The 19,109-nt window shown below is 43.0% G+C and overlaps 2 protein-coding genes across 2 annotated transcripts in view; both read right to left on the minus strand.

Annotated features, from left to right (window-relative positions):
- Positions 1-19,109, minus strand: part of COL25A1 (collagen type XXV alpha 1 chain) — a 385,643-nt gene that overhangs the window by 340,430 nt on the left and 26,104 nt on the right. The gene's annotated exons all lie outside the window — the stretch shown is intronic.
- Positions 9,893-13,138, minus strand: LOC144583195 (uncharacterized). The gene is made up of 2 exons (XM_078376572.1): positions 10,244-13,138; positions 9,893-9,984 (listed from the first exon to the last, which is right to left on the minus strand). The coding sequence occupies exon 1, from the start codon at positions 12,112-12,114 to the stop codon at positions 10,258-10,260; it is 1,857 nt and encodes a 618-aa protein (XP_078232698.1). The 5' UTR covers positions 12,115-13,138; the 3' UTR covers positions 9,893-9,984; positions 10,244-10,257.

Raw genomic sequence — 19,109 nt, forward strand, 5'->3', positions numbered from 1 at the left:
TTTGTTCTTTTTGCAGTCCAGGGGACTCTCAAGAGTCTCCTCCAGAACCACATGTATACACACTGGACGTATAGAAATACTCATTAAAATATGGCTTCATGCTTCTGGATGCAAGTGCTAGCACAGAGGTTCAACTACTTCAGCATCTTGCTTGGAACGGGATGGCCTGAAGCTCCTGGAAAGCCCCCAAGCAAAGCGTTAAGGCAACCACTCTTTGCTACTATTTACTAATTGCAGTTCCACTCACAAAAAGACTGCAAATAGTTCTTCCTTACTCTTTCCTTTCCTCTGCCTGTCACCAGTAACCTCCTAAATTGTGATATTCCTGGTTCAAAACATACTTGTTTTGATTCTCCCTCAGTTCTGGTAAGCAAGTTTGGCAAAATCATCAAAAATGCATCACATAGTTGGCCCATTCAGACTACCCCACCTCATAGATTTCACTGTGCAAATACACACAGGGAAGAAACCAGACATCTGAATCCACCAAACACAACTCCCTTGTTTATGTAATTGCTTTTCTTATTCTGCCTGGAGGAAAGGATTTTAAAGTATTGCAAATTGTTGGGTGTGTGTTTTCTCTGAAGAGAAAAATAAGGCACCATTGTTTCAAACTCCTTTAAGAAGTCTACTTCATAAATAAAGCAAGCTAAAGCATTGCCATATGACTTAGGAAGAGAGCCTGACTCCAATATAAATTTGAATCCCACTATGATCAGATCAATCATTTAAAACTAACCCAATTTACAGTGTGTTGTGTTTTACTCACAATGTTAACAATTGCCCTGGGAGCTCAGTAGCAATACATTTGTCTCTTGCACAGGTAACCAGATAGTTTCCTGCGATGTATTTTAGTGTTGTGTATTTTAAATAATAAGTCTGGTTTGCTGAACGTGGCTACTCAGATAAACTTAATTACAGCAGAAAAACCAAGCGGAAGTCACAGATTCCCATAGATTATCATTCATGAATTAAAGATGTACATGTTACATATTCACCAATAAACCACTCTGGAACATGCTGTTCTTTTTACAGTTGCCATGTAATGCCACATTCCTACCCCAACATTGTTGATTGTAGTCCCATTTGGATAATCACCTTCTGTTCATCAAACGATCCCTGGCTGCTTAATGAACAATATACTATCCTTACGCAGCTGTTTTCCTTTATGCTATTAATACTTCTTCTTCTTCTCAATATTCTCCTGTCTGTCTGCAATGTCCATCTGTTTTCCCTTGCAGACTGTCTGCAAGGGTAGTCACCTTTTTTTTTTGTTCATCGATGCTAAAGACCATCATGCCACAACAGATCTTTGGTCTGTGTTTGTTGCTCCAAAATTATATTGAATTTATATCTGCTACAGTCCTCTTTGGTAATAAGTGTGCCATCAGGTCAATTCCATATTACAGCAACTCCTACCAGGATTTCCTGTGCAATACTCAGAAGTGGATGCTAGGTATAGAATACTCAGAAGCGGTGGTGCTCTAACACTGCACAGCATGCCCATGGTTACACAGGCTGGCTCTTCTCCTAGGAGGCACAGCGAGGAATCAGACTCCTGACTCCTGGGTACTCTAACTCACTGAGCCTCTTCCTTAGTTCTCAATTAAAGCTTAAGCTACTGTTAAGAAAAATCAGTCTACCTCTGTCAGTCCTAACAGATTTCATGTCACATATTTTAGAAGAGATTATGCTCTACATATTTTCACCAGATTTTCTCCCAGAACTTTTTTAATGGTGCTTTATTGAACAATTACCAATTGGTGTGTGTGTGTGTGTGTGTGTGTGTGTGTGTGTGTGAGAGAGAGAGAGAGAGAGAGAGAGAGAGAGAGAGAGAGCTTGGAAACTATATATATATTTAAAAGTCATGTTTAATACCTGCACAGGAAGGAAAAAGAAAGATTATAGGCAACAAGCTGTTGATCTTGTGAACACATCTGTAGAATAAGTGTTCCCTTGTGTTTCTAAATGCATTTTAAGGTCCTTTCTTCAGAGCTGTTTACCATTTTCAGGAAGTGAAGGACAACCCTTCTATAAGAAAGGGGGGAATTCTATCACTTCCAATGGGGGCGTAATTGTGGTTTGGAGACAGAGCAGTACTCAGGCAGATGTTTTTGGCCTACAACTTCCATCAGAACTAGTCAGCATGGCCAATGCTGAGATATTATAGGAGTAGCAGTTCAAGAATATCTCTAGACCACAGTTTCCAAGATCTATAGGACATAAAGTATCCAGTGGCATTCCCATTTACTAAAGAATAGTTCAATGAGAATGGTTTGCCATAGAATGGCATGTTTGGGCATTTTGTACTAAATTGAAGTGCCATAAAAAGCAAAACTTCTCTCTTCTTTGGAAAAAACACCCCTCTGCAACTATCTTAACTATGATTCCTTATCAGCTTCTCAATGAAAATTAACAGATTTGGGATAACCCTCCAACACTGTTATGATATTTAAGTACTATTTGTATCACAATCAATAAAGAAGCTTGTGCCACAAAATTAAGCCTGACTTCAGCCGATGCCCTTAGCTTTACACCATCTTGGAAGTAATGCATGCAATAACAGACATAGATAAATTACTCTATAACTCTCATGTAACAAGGAATAATGTCAATCCCTTTGCAATGTTACAGATTTGCAGGCAAAATATGGCCTAATTACTTAAGTGTCTTTTATATCACACACCAGTGGTTAGTGTTATTTAAAAAGCACTTAGAAGGTAAACATCTCAGTTTATTCTGAATAATAAGGTAAAGAATTGTTTTTTAAAAAAAAATTGCAATGGGAACAAGAACTAATTATTTGGGGAATCAGAAATGTAACTAAATACTTTTGGCAAACCAGACTAGAGAAAGCATCAAATCTTAGATCAGCCATTCTTAAATTGCTAGCTGTTGTCTTGGCACACACAATATACAAATAAAATAAAGAGATTAAGCCTCTCCATCTCTGGCAGTCACATTTCAGCTCTGAAAATATTATTACCAAACATACCTGTATTTAAGGTAGTTTTTCTTTTCCCGCACACTTTAAATAGTTAACTTCCTGGTTTTTTTTAAAAAAAAATGAAACCACCACAGAAGACAGAGTAATAACCAGCTGAAAGCTGGAATAGCTTGGCTACTGTGCAGAAGAGGTGTTGTCTTGCGAGGGAAAGCCAAGCACTTTCAACAAGCAGACAAGTCTTCGCCATCCCCACCTTTCTAAGAACACCATCAATGCTACATTGCTGTGTTCATAAAGTAAGCCCAACATTCAAAACTCTGAAACCGTGTTCTGCATAAATTCTAGCTCTGAGAAGAAGTTGTGTGTTGGCTATTCTTTTCCAGGTACTCTTTCCCACAGCTAGTGACTGAAATAATTCAGAGAAAAATATGCATGTATAGAGCGAAACAAAACAAAAATGCATGCCAACAAATGAGATCCATGCAAGACGGATATTTTGCTATAAGAAGTGCACAGTGGTACAACATTGTTTTCACCCTCACTCTGTTCTAAACCTCAAACCCATGTGGTTTTAATTAAAGTATAATTCTTATTTACAGCACAGGAAATGTTTTACATTTGCTGGTACAATAAAAAAAATCTCTGAAACTCTTAACAACCCCAATTTCACCCCAATACTTATACCTTGGAAGCTTCATTCAAATTCTAATTTTAATGTCATTTTAAAGGCACCTGGGCTACAAGTAAGTAATTAAGAGTGTGTGTCAGGGGAGGGTGGATTTGGTTGAGTTGCTTCAGTTTTAGAGGCAAACTGAAAATACAAAGAGACATTTTGGTCTGGAATATGCATAGATTCCTCCTTCCCCCTCCGCCTTCTCATACAGTCCACATTCTGCAAGTGTGACATCACTACAGGTTCTAAGTAGAATACCACTCTTCTTTGCACATGTTTGTCATGTTTCTCCCCAGGCTGCTCTTCCAGTATACAAACAACTGAGGAAGTGCCCTGTGTTTCCTCAGCTTTGCACCATGTGTGCTGTCTGCATGCATTTGGAGTACAATCATGCAAACAGCCCTTCAACCATTCTCCCCCAGAGTTCAAATATTTAACCCTATTTTAGCCAGCCTTAAACACAAGAAATAATCAACAGCCACTCCATAAATCATAAACATGCCCACTTGTATTTTGCATTCAGATTTATAATGGTAGTTTTATAGCTTTTGGCTGTGAGCCAACAGGAAAACTTAATAAGATGGTGCACAAACTACATGAGGTGTATGATGCAGCCCCTGAAAAAGTAGACGTCTGGTGTTTAAACAATTTTCCTTTAGCAATGCCTTTCTTCTGTCTCTTTCTTTTTCAATCTCTCTCATACACAAATTTTCTCAAAGTATGATGTCAGAGCTGTGTTAATCCGAATATATTACAGGATGCTTTAAATTTCGCTCTGATAATGCTCTAGTGCTAGAAAAATGTCAGTGTTCTGTTTATTGATGGTTTCCCCCCTTTCTGCATTGAAAAGGTGTAAATCTGTCTGAACACAAAAATTAGTCACTCTCAATAATCAAAGTGATTGTTGGGTCATTATGTAAAATCCAGTAAATTTATTAAATTGCAGCCTATCTGGGCATTCCAGACAAACCATAAGTTTTAGCACACAGTTTAGAGTTAGATGCCCCAATGATCAAAAACATCAGATTAAATATGAATGTAATAATTTCACAAAATGTCCAATGAAGTTTTATTCTGTTCTACTTCCCATAATCTTATTGGGTTTGTGCAGTATAAACTGGTGCGTGTGATTGTTGTGACTGGCTGTCATGTTATTGTGCGTATCTACATCAGGTACTTGAAATCAGCTTCACCAATTTGTGTGTTTTTTAATTTGTGTGTATACAAAAATGCAATAAAATAAAAGCAAATTTAAAAATGTTGACAGGTCAGTTCTTAGTCAACACTGTATGCTGTATAGTGCCTCAAGGCAAGTTTGTGCAATGCATATTTTTACCCACATGTATAGTCCAAAGATTTCATGACCTTAGCAGGAGAAAATATATGATGTGCACTGCTTAAACTGATTATATTATTAATACTAATCTTGTGCCATCAAGTCAATTCTGACTTATGGTAATCCTTTTCAGAGGATTCTCCGGGTGGAGAATCTCTTTCTTTCATTCTTTATGCATGCAATTGTATTCCCAGAAAACAATAGCCAGAATCCTACTGCGAAACACTACATGCATAAAGAATGAAAGAAAGAGATAGGAAAGTGGGGGAAATGGAGAGTAAAAAGAAACAAAGCCAGCTCACAACAATATGAATTAGGATTGAACAATCTTAAAGTAGGTACATATGAATAGCTCAGTGGATTAGAGAACTGGCTGCAGAGCCAGAGGGTAGGAGTTCAACTCCCCACTGTGTCTCCTGTGAGTAAAGGCAGCCTATGTGGCCTTGGGCAAGCTATACATCCCAGGGGTGTCCCCATAAGAAGGGAAGGGTAAACCACTTCTGAGTATTCTCCACCCAGAAAAGGGTCACCATAAGTCAGAATTGACTTGATGGTGCATGATTATTATGAATAACCAGGGCACATCATATATTTTCTCCTGCTAAGGTCATGAAATCTTTGACTGCACATGTGGGTAAAAATATACACTGCACAAACTTGCCTTGAGGCACTACACAGTATACAGTATTGACTAAGAACTGATCTGTCAACATTTTTTAATTTGCTTTTATTTTACTGCATTTTTGTATACACACCAACTGGTGGAGTTGATTTCACTTTCATCCTGATCATCACACATCCAATCTTCAAAACAACGTTTTTCCTTCTGTACTAAAAACAACAGGCAGTCCTTGGAGTATATATTAGAAGCCCCAGGATATGACAACAAACAAACAGCTGCAATTACTGTTGTCCTTGAAAAGGACAAAAATGACAATGATAACAATTATTCAAGGTGAATTTAAAAGTGGATGAAGCCACTCACACACCCATACAGCAATATCTATTGAAAGTACTACAGCTGTCTTTCAAAGAGCTTTTGTATTAAGATAAAAAGGCAAAGAATATTGCAGATACTTCTAAACAGTTTGAATGAATGGTAGCTTAGGCCTGTGTTCAATTCCATTTGATGGATTATTTTCACATTATGAGACAATTTGCTCAGTAAAGCATTGCCATCTCATAGAAATAATGGAGAAAAATAACATCCTATTTACAGGCATATTACTTTCAGCGAAAGAATTTTCTTAGTTCCGCGCATTGTCTACTATCATATCTCTGCAGCTCTGCTCAATTTCACAGTATCCTTCATAAATTCAGCTATGAAAACTACTAAGGTAGTCATCATTTGCCTGTACTTCAGAAAGGTCATATAGTTTGAAACCAAGACACCCCCCCCCCATGAAATGTGACAGAGAGACCAATTCGGACAACACTTTTGTCCTTGGGCTCAGATATAAATAACTATGCCATAAAAGGCACTGATCTAACATAGTGGATAGGCGTGTGAGCTACAAAACTGCTAGGTCAGACTTCACTCCAGCCATGTAAATTAAGTTGGCTTCATTCTTCCGTGATACCTCTGATATACCTTGAGCAGAGCATTTACTCCTGATGGAATCCTGTATCAGCAACATCAGGCAGCAGGGGGACACAGGCTATTCACTGAGATTCAAGGCCTGCTTTTTCTATTGTATTTTGACCCCTTTCTTTTTGAGGCATTGGTACAAAGCAACGAATGAGAAGCCAATGTCCTCTCAAAAGTTATATGCGGGTAAGAAAAGGAGGGGGACTATTTTACCGAATTCCTCCAGGGGGAAAAGTTAGAGTCTACCACCGTCTAAGGCAATCCATTTCACTGTAAAACCACTCTTGCTGTCAAAATCCATTACATATTCCTCCTAATGTTTCATTATAATCCTTTCTTAATTTGGACCTTCTGGACAATAGTAGTGATGAGGAGAAAGAGGGCCATGCATGTTTGAGCTAACTAAAGACAGGTTGTAGTGAACAAATAAATAAATCTCTTGTGAAACATGCTTTCTGTTTTCTGTATAGAAATGATGGCCCTTCTCACCTGGAGCAATCATATCTCAAAACAGAGATGTTAGAGGGGGTTAAAGAACAGTGTAACATAACAAGCCTATGTTTTGTTACTGGAAAGCTTTTTTCAAAGCAGCAAGGCTTCCTGTTTAAGCCTAAAATGAAGATACTCTGCAACTGTGATATACCACATTAGAAGTCAAGAGATTCAAGCATATCTTGTAATACATCCTTCAGATTTCTTGGGAGGTGAGTTTTATAAATTATAGCCCGCAATGTTCAGATGATTTTATAAGCCCCTTAGTGAATTTAAAGACATCATCTTCAAAATCAAAGACATTTGCCATAAACAGGCTATGAGCACAAGGCTATAGGTTTCACGACACAAATTTAAAGCAGAAAAAAAATTGTTAACACTGAGTTCTCATATTAACATAAGGGATATATTTATCATTAGAATGTAATCAATTTTGGCCATTTGATCTATGGTTTGTCCTTTATATTTCTAGCTGGGGCTGTTACTTTTTTCTGGATGATGAATTGATTGTAGTTTTTCCACTGACACTTGGTACTAAACTTGCCACAGATTCATCATTCACACCCTTCACCATAAATTGCAATAATTACACTGGGGGGAAAACCATGAAATTCTTCTTGGGAATAAGAAATGCTAAGGTCATACATTTTAAAATTGTGTCATAACTTCAGCACAATTTAGCAAGAACTCTGAGCTTTGGTACTTGCTACCTACTTTTTCCTATTCAAATAAAATATTGCTTGAAAGAAAAATTATTTCCAGGTTTCCAACTGAAAAGGTTCAGTTTTTATCTCTGTAACATACATCCTTATATCAATTTATTATGCAAAACTGCTGTATTCATTTGGAATTATCTAGATATTCATATAGATAAGTTTAGGTTAATATGGCCAGGTAAAATCAAAGAGGCAAATTCATAAATGCATGGAGTTTATATGCTCAAAACCAGGAACAGGGATTCAAGTCATGGGACTTGCTGTCAAGTCAGATTTAAGCTGCACCAATGACTCAACTCTGGGTTGTTGTTGTTTTCAATGATTCAAGCTCGACACACAACTTATTTATTTTATTTATTTTATTTATACCCTGCCCATCTGGTCTTGTGAACCCACCCATTCCTCTCTTTTTTTCTGAAGGAAAAAAAAACTAATAGGGACTTGAGCTTGGAGCTTGATACCAAAGACTTGGACTCAAACCCAATGACTTGTCAACATCTCTGCTCAAAACAAATTAATATCAACTACTTTCCATCAGTATTTTCAGATCATTTTGCAACCCACTTCATTACACTCTGGTTTTGTGTCTTCCACTGCATCCATCTCTTACAACCAATTCTTTAAAGCTTCTATTTTGAAAGACATTCCAAAATACTCCCTCCCCTTCCCCAGGAATGCTGATGAGCTGTGATTGTGGCTCTTCATTATGACCTTTGTTTAAAAAAAGATAGAATGTCTTTTTCACTCCAAATGTTCTGTTTAATAAATGCAGTTTAACAACCCTCGGCAACAATAAGGTAAAGGTAAAGGTTCCCCTTGACAATTTTTGTCCAGTCGTGTTCAACTCTAGGGGGCGGTGCTCATCCCCGTCTCCAAGCCATAGAGCCAGCGTTTTGTCCGAAGACAATCTTCCGTGGTCACATGGCCAGTGCGACTTAGACACGGAACACTGTTACCTTCCCACCGAAGTGGTCCCTATTTATCTACTTGCATTTGCATGCTTTCGAACCGCTAGGTTGGCAGGAGCTGGGACAAGCGACGGGAGCTCACTCCGTCGCGTGGATTCGATCTTACGACTGCTTGGTCTTCTGACCCTGCAGCACAGGCTTCTGCAGTATAGCCCGCAGCGCCACCAGCAACAATACCAATTACAAAGGCTAGCCATTTTCAAAAACCTTAGCCCTTTAAAAATCAGAAATGGAAACCAGAGTAATATGGTGACAATCATGATATATTGGTTCAGTCCGAGTGGGTAAAATGACAGAGAGGAAGAAAAGTCAAAGTTGAAGGGTAAGTTGCATGTCATAAAAACTGAAAGTTGTTCAAGAACATAATATCAGACGCGGATAGGAGAAACACCAGTTGATGAGGGCCAAGCTGTGTGGAGTGAAATGAGCAACAGGGCTTAAGAAGGAACTGGAGGCTATAAACTATAGCTGCAGTGAATTTTGACCAAGTTTTTTTATATATATAATGGAAAGGGGCAGAAATAGTTGAAGCATGAAGATGGGCTCTGGACTAGAGACCAGAATTCTGAAGTAATACTTCAAATGCGCATTTTTTCTCATTCAGTGAATTTATGGAGGGAGAAAAAGAAAATGATGTTGTTCTGATAGCACATGCTCCCAATCACCAGTCATTCTGCTGAAAGAGTGAACAAAGGCTGTGAACACACCATGTTCAATTTAGATCTTCAGCTGAATGTAAGGTGGCCAGGCGCAGGGACTACGTGTTCACATTTGCTTCACCCCACTTTACGCATTCACTGGCAATTCAACACAGTAAATTTCTAATAAAAGTTAAGCTCCACTGAGTTCAGTAGGGTTAACTGCCAGTTAGATACACACAGCAGGGCAAACAATCTTTTTTGTTCCAAAAGTCGGATTCTGAGTTGTCTGGGGAAGTGAGTCTCAAAACAATCTTATTTTACCCTTTCTCAATGGCTCTACATCAAAGAATTTGGGTCTGACCATAATAAAAACAAAAAGCCCACACTTCCCAGGTAGAATTGTTATATTTTCACACTATTGTCAATAAATTTTAAATACAAAAAAATTACCATACCATTGTTGACAGTAAACACAAACAAGGACAATTAGTTATAGTTAGTTATTATCAATGGAAAGAACAGGTTACTTACCTGTAAACATGGTTCTTTAAGTGGATTCTCTATGAATACACACAGATGGGTTAAACAGCGCCTGCGCTGGTTCCTCTCGGAATTTTCCAGAGCTATGAGGGAAAAGATACAATGTTTGAGTTGCCCTGCACTGCGCAAGTGCAGCCCGCCAAAAATCCCCAGTTCCATGTGCCCGCTCATAGAGAGAGTTGGAACTCAGTCAGCAGTGACGGACACGTGGGGAGGTTGGGCGGGTCGTGTGTATTCATAGAGAATCCACTTAAAGAACCATGTTTACAGGTAAGTAACCTGTTCTTCTTTAACGTGGTTCTCTATGAATCCACACAGATGGGTGACTACCAAGCTACTTACAGGATGGTGGGCCGTCACTGCAGCAGTGATGTAAGGATAGCCCTCCCGAATCTGGTCTCATTCTTGGCCCTGAGGTCCAGCCTGTAGTGTTTAATGAATGTTGATACACTGGACCAGGTAGCTGCTCTACATATATCGGGGATGTCTACCCCACGCAGCAGGGCCGTGGATGTGGCAACAGCTCGTGTAGAATGAGCACGCAGGTTTTCAGGGAGAGGTTTGTGCTGCAACTCATAGGCCAACGAAATGGTGGAAACCAACCATCTGGACAGGGTCGACGTCGAAGCAGCGGTCCCTTTACGTTGGCCATAATAACACAAGAACAGTCTCTGGACTTTCCTGAAGTCCTTGGTCCTTGAGATGTAAAAGGATAATGCACGACGAACGTCCAGACAGTGGAGCGTTCGTTCAACATCTGAAGAGGGTTCAGAGAAAAGAGTAGGTAGCAACAGAGGTTGGTTGACATGAAAGTCCGACACCACCTTGGGGAGGAAAGAAACATCCGGGTATAACACCACCTTGTCCTTGAAAAATTGGAGGTAGGGAGCATCAGCCCGAAGAGCCGCCAATTCACTAGCCCTACGGGCAGAAGTGATTGCTACAAGGAACAAAGTTTTCAGGGATAAAAACTTTAAGTCACAGGTTGCCATAGGCTCGAAGGGGGGACGAACCAGTGAGTGCAGTACTGTTTGTAAAGACCACTGAGGTAATGGTCGTCGCACAGGGGGTCTCATGTTGGTCAGACCTCTGAAGAAAGCTTTCACCGTTGGATGGGAGAACCATCTGGAGGATTGAGATCCCTTGGGTTGGAAAGTAACAATGGCTGAGGTGTATACCTTTAAGGTAGACTTGGTTAAACCAAGATCAAACAGGTGTCTGAGATACAGTAGCAATGTAGATAAGGAGACAGGAGATGCTTGTAAACCCCGCTCTGTAGTAAATTTGAGAAAGCCTTGCCACTTGTGTTGATAGAGGCGGATGGTAGAAGGCTTTCTTGCCTTGTCTAGAACTTCCATTATGGATGGGATATCCTCCACGCTGTCAATTGGAGGGAGTCCAGGTCGGGGTGGAAGATCGACCCCGAGTCCTGAGTGATTAGGTGCGGGACGAGGGGAAGCTTCACCTTGTCGATTGCTGTCTGCAGAAGTAGAGAGAACCAAGGTTGTCTGGGCCACCAAGGTGCAATCAAGATTGCTTCTGCTTGCAGCTGGAGGGCTCTGACTACTGACCTCTGAACCAATGGTATGGGAGGAAACATATAAAGAAGGCCTTTGTGCCAGGGGATCATGAAAGCATCCCCCAACGATCCCGGGCCGCGTCCTGCCCTGGACGCGTAGCGGGGACACTTCTTGTTGGAGTCCTTGGCGAACATGTCGACTGTTGGAGTTCCCCACCTGTGGCAGAGTTCCTGAAATACATGTGAGTCCAGCTCCCATTCGTGATTTTGAGTGGAGCGGCGACTGAGCTCGTCTGCAACGATGTTGTCCGTGGTGGCTATGTGGATGGCTACCGGGTAGATGTGCTCCTGGTAGCACCACTCCCAGAGATGTATTGACAGGAACAGGAGGGACTTTGACCTTGTTCCCCCCTGCTTGTTCACGTAGAACATCGCTGTGGTGTTGTCTGTGACGAGCTGAATCGCCCTGCCTCTCACAAGAGGTAGGAAGGACTTCAGAGCCTTTATGATGGCTAACAGCTCCAGGTGGTTTATGTGCAATTTTGTCTCCCGAGGGGACCACAGAGCGTTGATCTGATGACCCTCGCAGTGGGCGCCCCAGCCTTGTGGACTCGCGTCCGTAGTGACTTGAGTTGACAGATGAACAGGGTGGAAAGGACGGCCGACCAACAGGTGAGGACGGAAAGTCCACCATTGCAGCTGCTGTGCCAACTCCGGGGTGACAGTAAGGAGCTTGTTTTGACTGTCGAGGAGTGGATTGAAGAGGGACAGCAGCCAAATTTGAAGCGAACGCATCTTGAGGCGAGCATGGGACAAGGTCGCTGTTGTAGAGGCCATGAGGCCTAGCAGATGTTGTGCAAGGCTTGCTTTTACCCTTGCCCGTGGCTTGAACTTTTTTATGGCTCTTCCCAGCTTTTGGATGCGTTCTGGGGGCATGAACATCCGGGCGTGTACTGAGTCCAGCCTCGCTCCGATGTAGTCCACTACCTGACAGGGATTCAGCTTGGACTTTTCGTGACTGACAGAAAGGCCCAGTGATTGTAATGTCTGGAGAACATACTGAGTGTCCTTTAAGGCCTGGTGTCTGGATGTCGAGACAATCAGCCAGTCGTCGATGTAGGGAAACACCTGGATCCCCTGAAGGCGCAGGTATGCTGCCACCGGAGCCATGCACTTGGTGAAAGTCCTGGGCGCTGTGGAAAGGCCGAAGGGCAAGGCCACAAACTGATAAATGATGTTGTTGAAGAGGAGACGCAGATATTTCCTGTGGTTTTTGTGTATGGTGACATGGAAATATGCGTCTTTCAGATCCAGGACCACAAACCAGTCTCCCTGCCTCAGAAGATGAATGATGGACTCTAAGGTCACCATCTTGAACTTGCGTACCTTGAGAAACTTGTTGAGGCTTCTCAAGTCGAGGATGGGGCGAAGACCCCCGTCCTTCTTTGGAACAAGAAAGTATCGGGAGTAAAAACCGTCGAGGACATCCTCTGACGGCACCTTCTGGATAGCTCCTTTCTGAAGAAGAGTCAGGATTTCCTCCTCTAGGATCGGATCGAATGATGTAGGGTTGACCTGTCCGAGAGGAGGCAACCTGATAAACTCCAGGCGGTAACCGGAGGTGATAATGTTGAGGACCCAGATGTCGTTGGTAATGAGGGTCCAGTTGTGAAGGTAAGGAGAAAGGCGGGTGGTGTGGGGGGACGGCAGTAGAACAGTCGGGGAGTCAAAGGTACTGTTTTTGTTTCCTTGCAGACGTCTTGAAGGACTGCTTTCTACGAGGTGGCTGTGGTCTGAAAGCTACAGAGGAAGAGGATGAGGCCTGAGGAGGACGCTGAGAAGAGGTGCCTCCATAAGAACGGTAAGTGCTGGTGGATGGCTGTTGATAGGAAGGGGAAGTATACTTAGGGCGCCACTGTGGTTTGAACTGTTTAGTTTGAGGTTGCACTGAGTAGGACTTGGCTGTCTTCTTACTCTTGTGCAGACTTTCCAGGTTTTCATCGGTGTTTTGGCTGAAAAGACCGGAAGCATCGAAGGGGAGGTTTTCCACCCTGGTTTTAATGTCCTCCACGATGTTAGCTGAACGCAGCCAAGCATGTCTCCTCAAGGTGATGAGGGAGGCAAAGTTCTTAGAAATGGCTTCCGCGACATGGCGGGCGGCAAGTCGTTGATATTTGGATACTGTAAGGGCCTCAGCGTGTGTATCCAAACAGAGTTGCCTGATATCTTCTGGTGCAGTTTGAAGGGCCGGGAGAACCCTAGACCACAGTTGTTTTTGGTAGGCCCCCATAGCAACCAGATAATTGACAGCACGTAAGGTGAAGGTTGTCATAGAATACATGCGACGTGCCAGGATCTCAAGCTTCCTTCCCTCTTTGTTGGTTGGTGTAGGGTGGCCTTTTGCTGGAGTCTTAGTAGAGCTAGACTCCACTATCAAGGAATTAGGAGCAGGATGCATGAGAAGAAAAGATGTATTTTCTCCGTGTATTCTGTACAGATTTTCAGTCCTTTTGGAGATAGTGGTAGCATTGGCAGGATGCTCCCAGAATTCCTTAATGAGATCCATCAATTCTGGGATGAAGGACAGACTAACTGGATGTGTCCTCTCCGCTTCAATGTCTCCAAAGATTAAATTTTCTTCCCTTCTTGGAGACTGTTCGACCGCTAGCTTGAGAGCTTGGGCCATACGAGCAACCATCTGAGTGTAGGAGGAAAAATCTTCCGACGGAGAAGATGGTTTAAGGTTAGCCGCCTCTGGAGGTAAAGGCTCCCCCGGAATAGGAACTTCTAGGGAGACCTCAGACTCGTTGTCGTCTTCGACATCGGAGGAATCTTCCTTGGCATGGTCTTCCTCGGAAGGATAGGAAGAAGGAGGGGGAAGTATTCCCGAGCCCGAGGGTGCCGTTTTCGGGCATGGAGGAATCCCATCCTGAGGTTGCAGTGGTGCATCAGGAGGGACGACGGGAGCGTCTTTCGGCGCCGATGGTTTCGTGGAGCCCTTATCCACAGGTCTCTTCGGGAGAGGGCTTCGACGTGGAGACCGGGAGCGAGAGGATGAGGAATAGGAGTATTTGGTTCTCTTTCTCCTATGTCTCCTTTCTCTCGAGGTCGAAGAGGACTCGGTGGACGAATCTCTTCTTCGCCGTCTCCGGTGGGACCTCTTCCGACCCCGACTGTAATCTGAGTCGGACGGTGAGGAGTCCCTTCGGCGTCGGTGGCCTCGACGGTGCTTGTGTCGACGGCGGGGCTTCTTCGGCAGCGGTTCGTCGTCGGCGGAATGAGAAGCTGGGCGCCGAGGGACTGGTTCTTCGATCGGTTGGGTAGGTCGACCCCGTGGAGGGGGAGGAGATATCGAACGCCCCGACTCTGAGAGGAGTGAAGGAGATCGGGTGGTTCGCCCGGTAAGTATCGGGCTGAGCGGTACGCTCTCGGCGCCGGCAACGAGCTTGTCGAGATGGCTAACCGTAGGCGACTTGCCCAAATCCACCGGTGGCGGTTGGCGAGGTGGAATGGGGGCGCCCAAGTCGGAGACCGAATCCCGGTCCCGAGAAGACTCCTCGAGGAATGGAGAAGGCACCGACGCCGAAACAGGTGGTACGACCAGGGTAATCTCCTTGGTCTTTGCCTTAACCTTCGGCGCAGGCTTGGATGATCCCTTCTTCGTCGGTGCCGAGGATGAAGAAGAGGGTACCTCGGACGAAGACTTTTTGCCGGCAGGCACTTTCTTAGATTTTCCTTTGGAAGACTTCTTGGAGACCTCCTTAGATGTCGATGGAGGGGAAGAGGAGACCAAGGTCACCTCCGAACGAACAGTGGAGACCGACTGGACGGATTCCATGTCTGACGGCTGTGAAGCTGACAGAGTGCGATTCCACAGAAAATACTTGAGGCGTTGCTGACGAGATTTTAGGGTCGCCTTGGTGAATTCCTTGCAATGCTTGCAAGTGGTGGGCGAATGGGTCTCGCCCAGACAGAAAAGGCAGAGTGAATGATGGTCCTGGAAGGGGAGCTTCCCGGAGCAAGCAGAACAGCGGCGGAAAGGTCCCTTTTTCGCTGACATAAGCCAAGCGGTGAACAAACGGTAGAGAAAGTCAGTAATTGAAGGAATCCTGCTGGCGCGTGGCGCCTCAGCAGGAGGTAATAGGCCTCAATCAGGATCAAGCAGGAAGCGAAAGTACTTGCAATGAGCACGCCAGAGGCAAGGGAAGGTCAGCCGGTCCGAATTCAGGGCAACGGAGATGCGGATAGACGAAAGACAAGCCAGGTCAAGTCCAAAAAATCCGAAAATAGCGAAAGGAGAGTAAAATCTCAAGAGCTCTAACCGAGAGGTTCCAACTCCGCGGGCGGATAAATGGAACTGGGGATTTTTGGCGGGCTGCACTTGCGCAGTGCAGGGCAACTCAAACATTGTATCTTTTCCCTCATAGCTCTGGAAAATTCCGAGAGGAACCAGCGCAGGCGCTGTTTAACCCATCTGTGTGGATTCATAGAGAACCACGTTAAAGAAGCATGATACTAATTCAACATGAACGTAGCTAAAACGACGGACCATCGAGAAAGAAAAACAAAGGCTTGATTTTAGCTGCATAACAACAAGTGCTTCAAACCAATGTGATAAAAGCTAAGATCCAAAGAATTAGTGCTAACAGTAAATGTCTACTCTGCCAAGAAAAAGATGAAACTTTGTCACATTTCATGCTCCCCATAGTCATTGAGGCTTTTGGAACTATATCAAGAAATTTCATACAGTATTATAACCAGTTGCAGATCTCCAAAGACTGCACAGATTACAAAATCAGGCATGACAGAGTGGCAAAATTAGTACACTGTCATTATGCAAAAAATATAACTTGTGAGCCTCCAAAGTCAAGATCCTGTGGGATTTCCAGATCTAAACTGAGAGACACCTTGAACATAACACCACCAGACATAGCAGTAATAGAATAAAGAAATGTCTGGATCATTGAGATTGCAATTCCTGGGGATGCCAGAGCTGAAGATAAAGAATTAAAAAAAACTAACAGAATACAGAGACTTGGCAATCGAAACATCACACTTGTGGATGAAACTCACTTCAGTGGTCCTCATAGTCATTGGGGCTTTGGGGACAATATCAAGAAATTTCAAAATATTAAGCAGTTGCAGACATCAGAAATAACACCATCAGAGCTACGAAATGTGCCAGTATTAGGAACAGCATACAGTACATACTGCACCGATATTTAACAGATAGTTAAGTTTTGGGTTAAAACCTATATCTGTTATATAATACCAGTCAATGGTTTTTATAATTTTGATTGACTGTGTCTGTTGTTGTTGTTGTTGTTGTTGTTGTTGTTGTTGTTGTTGTTGTTGTATTTTTCCATCAGTAACTAAGAATTTTATACTTTTGAAAATACAACATTCAGAATAAATTTTACTACTATCATAATGGTAATGCACAAATATTATTTTAAAAACTGCAGTAGTATTAATGAGTTTGAATTCCTAGTCAGAATTTTCAGTACTGTATTGTTCTGATAATCAGCTGTAAAGGGGATACAGGTGAAGGCCTCTTTTGTCCCCCAGCAAATGCCAATGAGAATTCTGTTTCCTTATTATTAATAGCAATGGAGAAAAAACAAACATGGAAATGAGGGAATGGCATGATTTTCCCTTCACCTAGATCAGTGGTTCTTAACCTTGGGTTACTCAGGTGTTTTTGAACTGCAACTCCCAGAAACCCCAGCCAGCACAGCTGGTGGTGAAGGCTTCTGGGAGTTGCAGTCCAAAAACACCTGAGTAACCCAAGGTTGACCTAGATAATTTGCCAGTCTCAGATTAAGGCACTTAGGAGGTCTGTTGGCTCAGGGCCTGCACCAAAGGTCACATGTAACCCCACAGTCTGTACCTCCTTGGCAATACAAAATTGAAGCTTCAATGTGCAGAAATGGATTTTGTTTATCAGCCATTTTGATCTCCATTTTGATCTCTGAAGTGTTTTCTGGTGAAAAGCAATCAATATTTGGACATCACTCATGGTCTCTGCTGTGTGAGAAATGCAAACAACTACTGCGAACAACATGATTCATGACAAAATGCATACATGAGCAGCAAGATCACTATAATTTAAAGATAATCTGGTTGTTTGTGAACCCATTTTTAAGAGAGTAATAAAATTTAAAGCACATGTCCATGTATCATGCTCAGATGGTGACGTTTTTGACATTTCCAATTTTTACCATGTCACTAAGATGGAAAAGCCTATGATTTTGTAATCTCTGTAAAGTCCAATAGCATTCCCATTTTAATTGGAAAAATCAGAAGTTAAGGGATTTTTGTATTTTAAATTGGCCACTGACCATACTAATGTTCTAAGAATGAATCAGTCCAAGATGCTCAGCATTTATGCTAATATTCTTGGTCTGGGGGCTTATATCATTGTTGGATTTTGAAACAGACATAATAAGAGTGAAAGACGCATGTTCACACCAATTACCTGTGTTTTAAACTGTTGATTACATGATAGTGTTGGTACAAAAAACTCAACCAGTATTCCTTCACTTTTTACAATATAATCAATTAGCAATTTTTGAGGAGAAGTGCTTCATTTGAAGGCAGGAGACCACAAAAGACACCCTGGTGTCATTTATCATCACAAAGGAGACTCAGAAGCAAAAGACAACTTCAGCAGCAAAGGTTTACTGTGAACAATTTACACAACACTGTTCATGTCACACTATCCTCAGTAGGGAATTAGCTCTATTTCACTGAGCTCCATCTAGATTCTAGAGGGATGAGGTATGGTTACTTTCCTCAGAACCCACACTCATAAAGTCCAGCAAACAGGCAAGGTTTATAAACCACAAGCTGCTCCTGTCAGATCTCCTCAGCCAGCTGTTGTGGGCGCATAAATGGTCTCTCCTGACACAAATGGCAGTTGGGTCACGGTTCTTCCACCGCCACTGGTTCCTTTCTCTTGCTCTCAGTTGTGACCCTTGGTTTGGCCACAGCTTCACCAGTTTCTTTAGGGTCCTCTCTTGTCAGTCATTCCAGCAACAAACAGAGGAGGAAAGAGTCCAAAGCTGGACTTCCTTCTGGTGCCACACAGCCCGCATACACTGTGGGATCAGACTCCTCCATGCTCCGTTTTGGAGAGCTGGCCAATCTGCTGCTTCATTATCTTCTGCCCTTCTATGCCAACTTCCCCGAGTTCATCCTCTGATTGCTTTTCATCCTCCTCAAAGTGGGAAAGCTCCTTAGTGGAGTTTTTACTTCCTGCCTCATTTTCCAGCCTCTTTTCATCCATCCGGTCGCTTGGCTCTGAGAGTTCACATTCCATGAGAAGAGACCCACACTGCACCCACCAGGCATCCTTGGTGAGGACTCATGGAGGGCCAATGACATGTAGAGACAAACCCTTTCTGCATACTGAAGCTCAGTGATCCCTAACCTTTTTGACACTACTGACTGGTTTAGCATGTGTACATGGGGGTGCGTCTGTGTGTGCATGTATGCGTGTGGGAGTACGTCCATGGGGGGTGTTTGTTTGTGCATGCAGCTGGCATGTGTGTCTCCATGTGTAAGTGGGGAAGGCGTGCATGACCGTGTGTGCATGTGTGGGGTGTGTGTGTGTGTGTGTGTGTGTGTGTGTGTCTGTGCATGGGGGGTATGCATGCATCCATGTGTCCGTGGGGATGTGCATGGGGG

The sequence above is a fragment of the Pogona vitticeps genome, chromosome 5 (genome assembly GCF_051106095.1).
Source record: "Pogona vitticeps strain Pit_001003342236 chromosome 5, PviZW2.1, whole genome shotgun sequence".
Classification (NCBI taxonomy): Eukaryota; Metazoa; Chordata; class Lepidosauria; order Squamata; family Agamidae; genus Pogona; species Pogona vitticeps.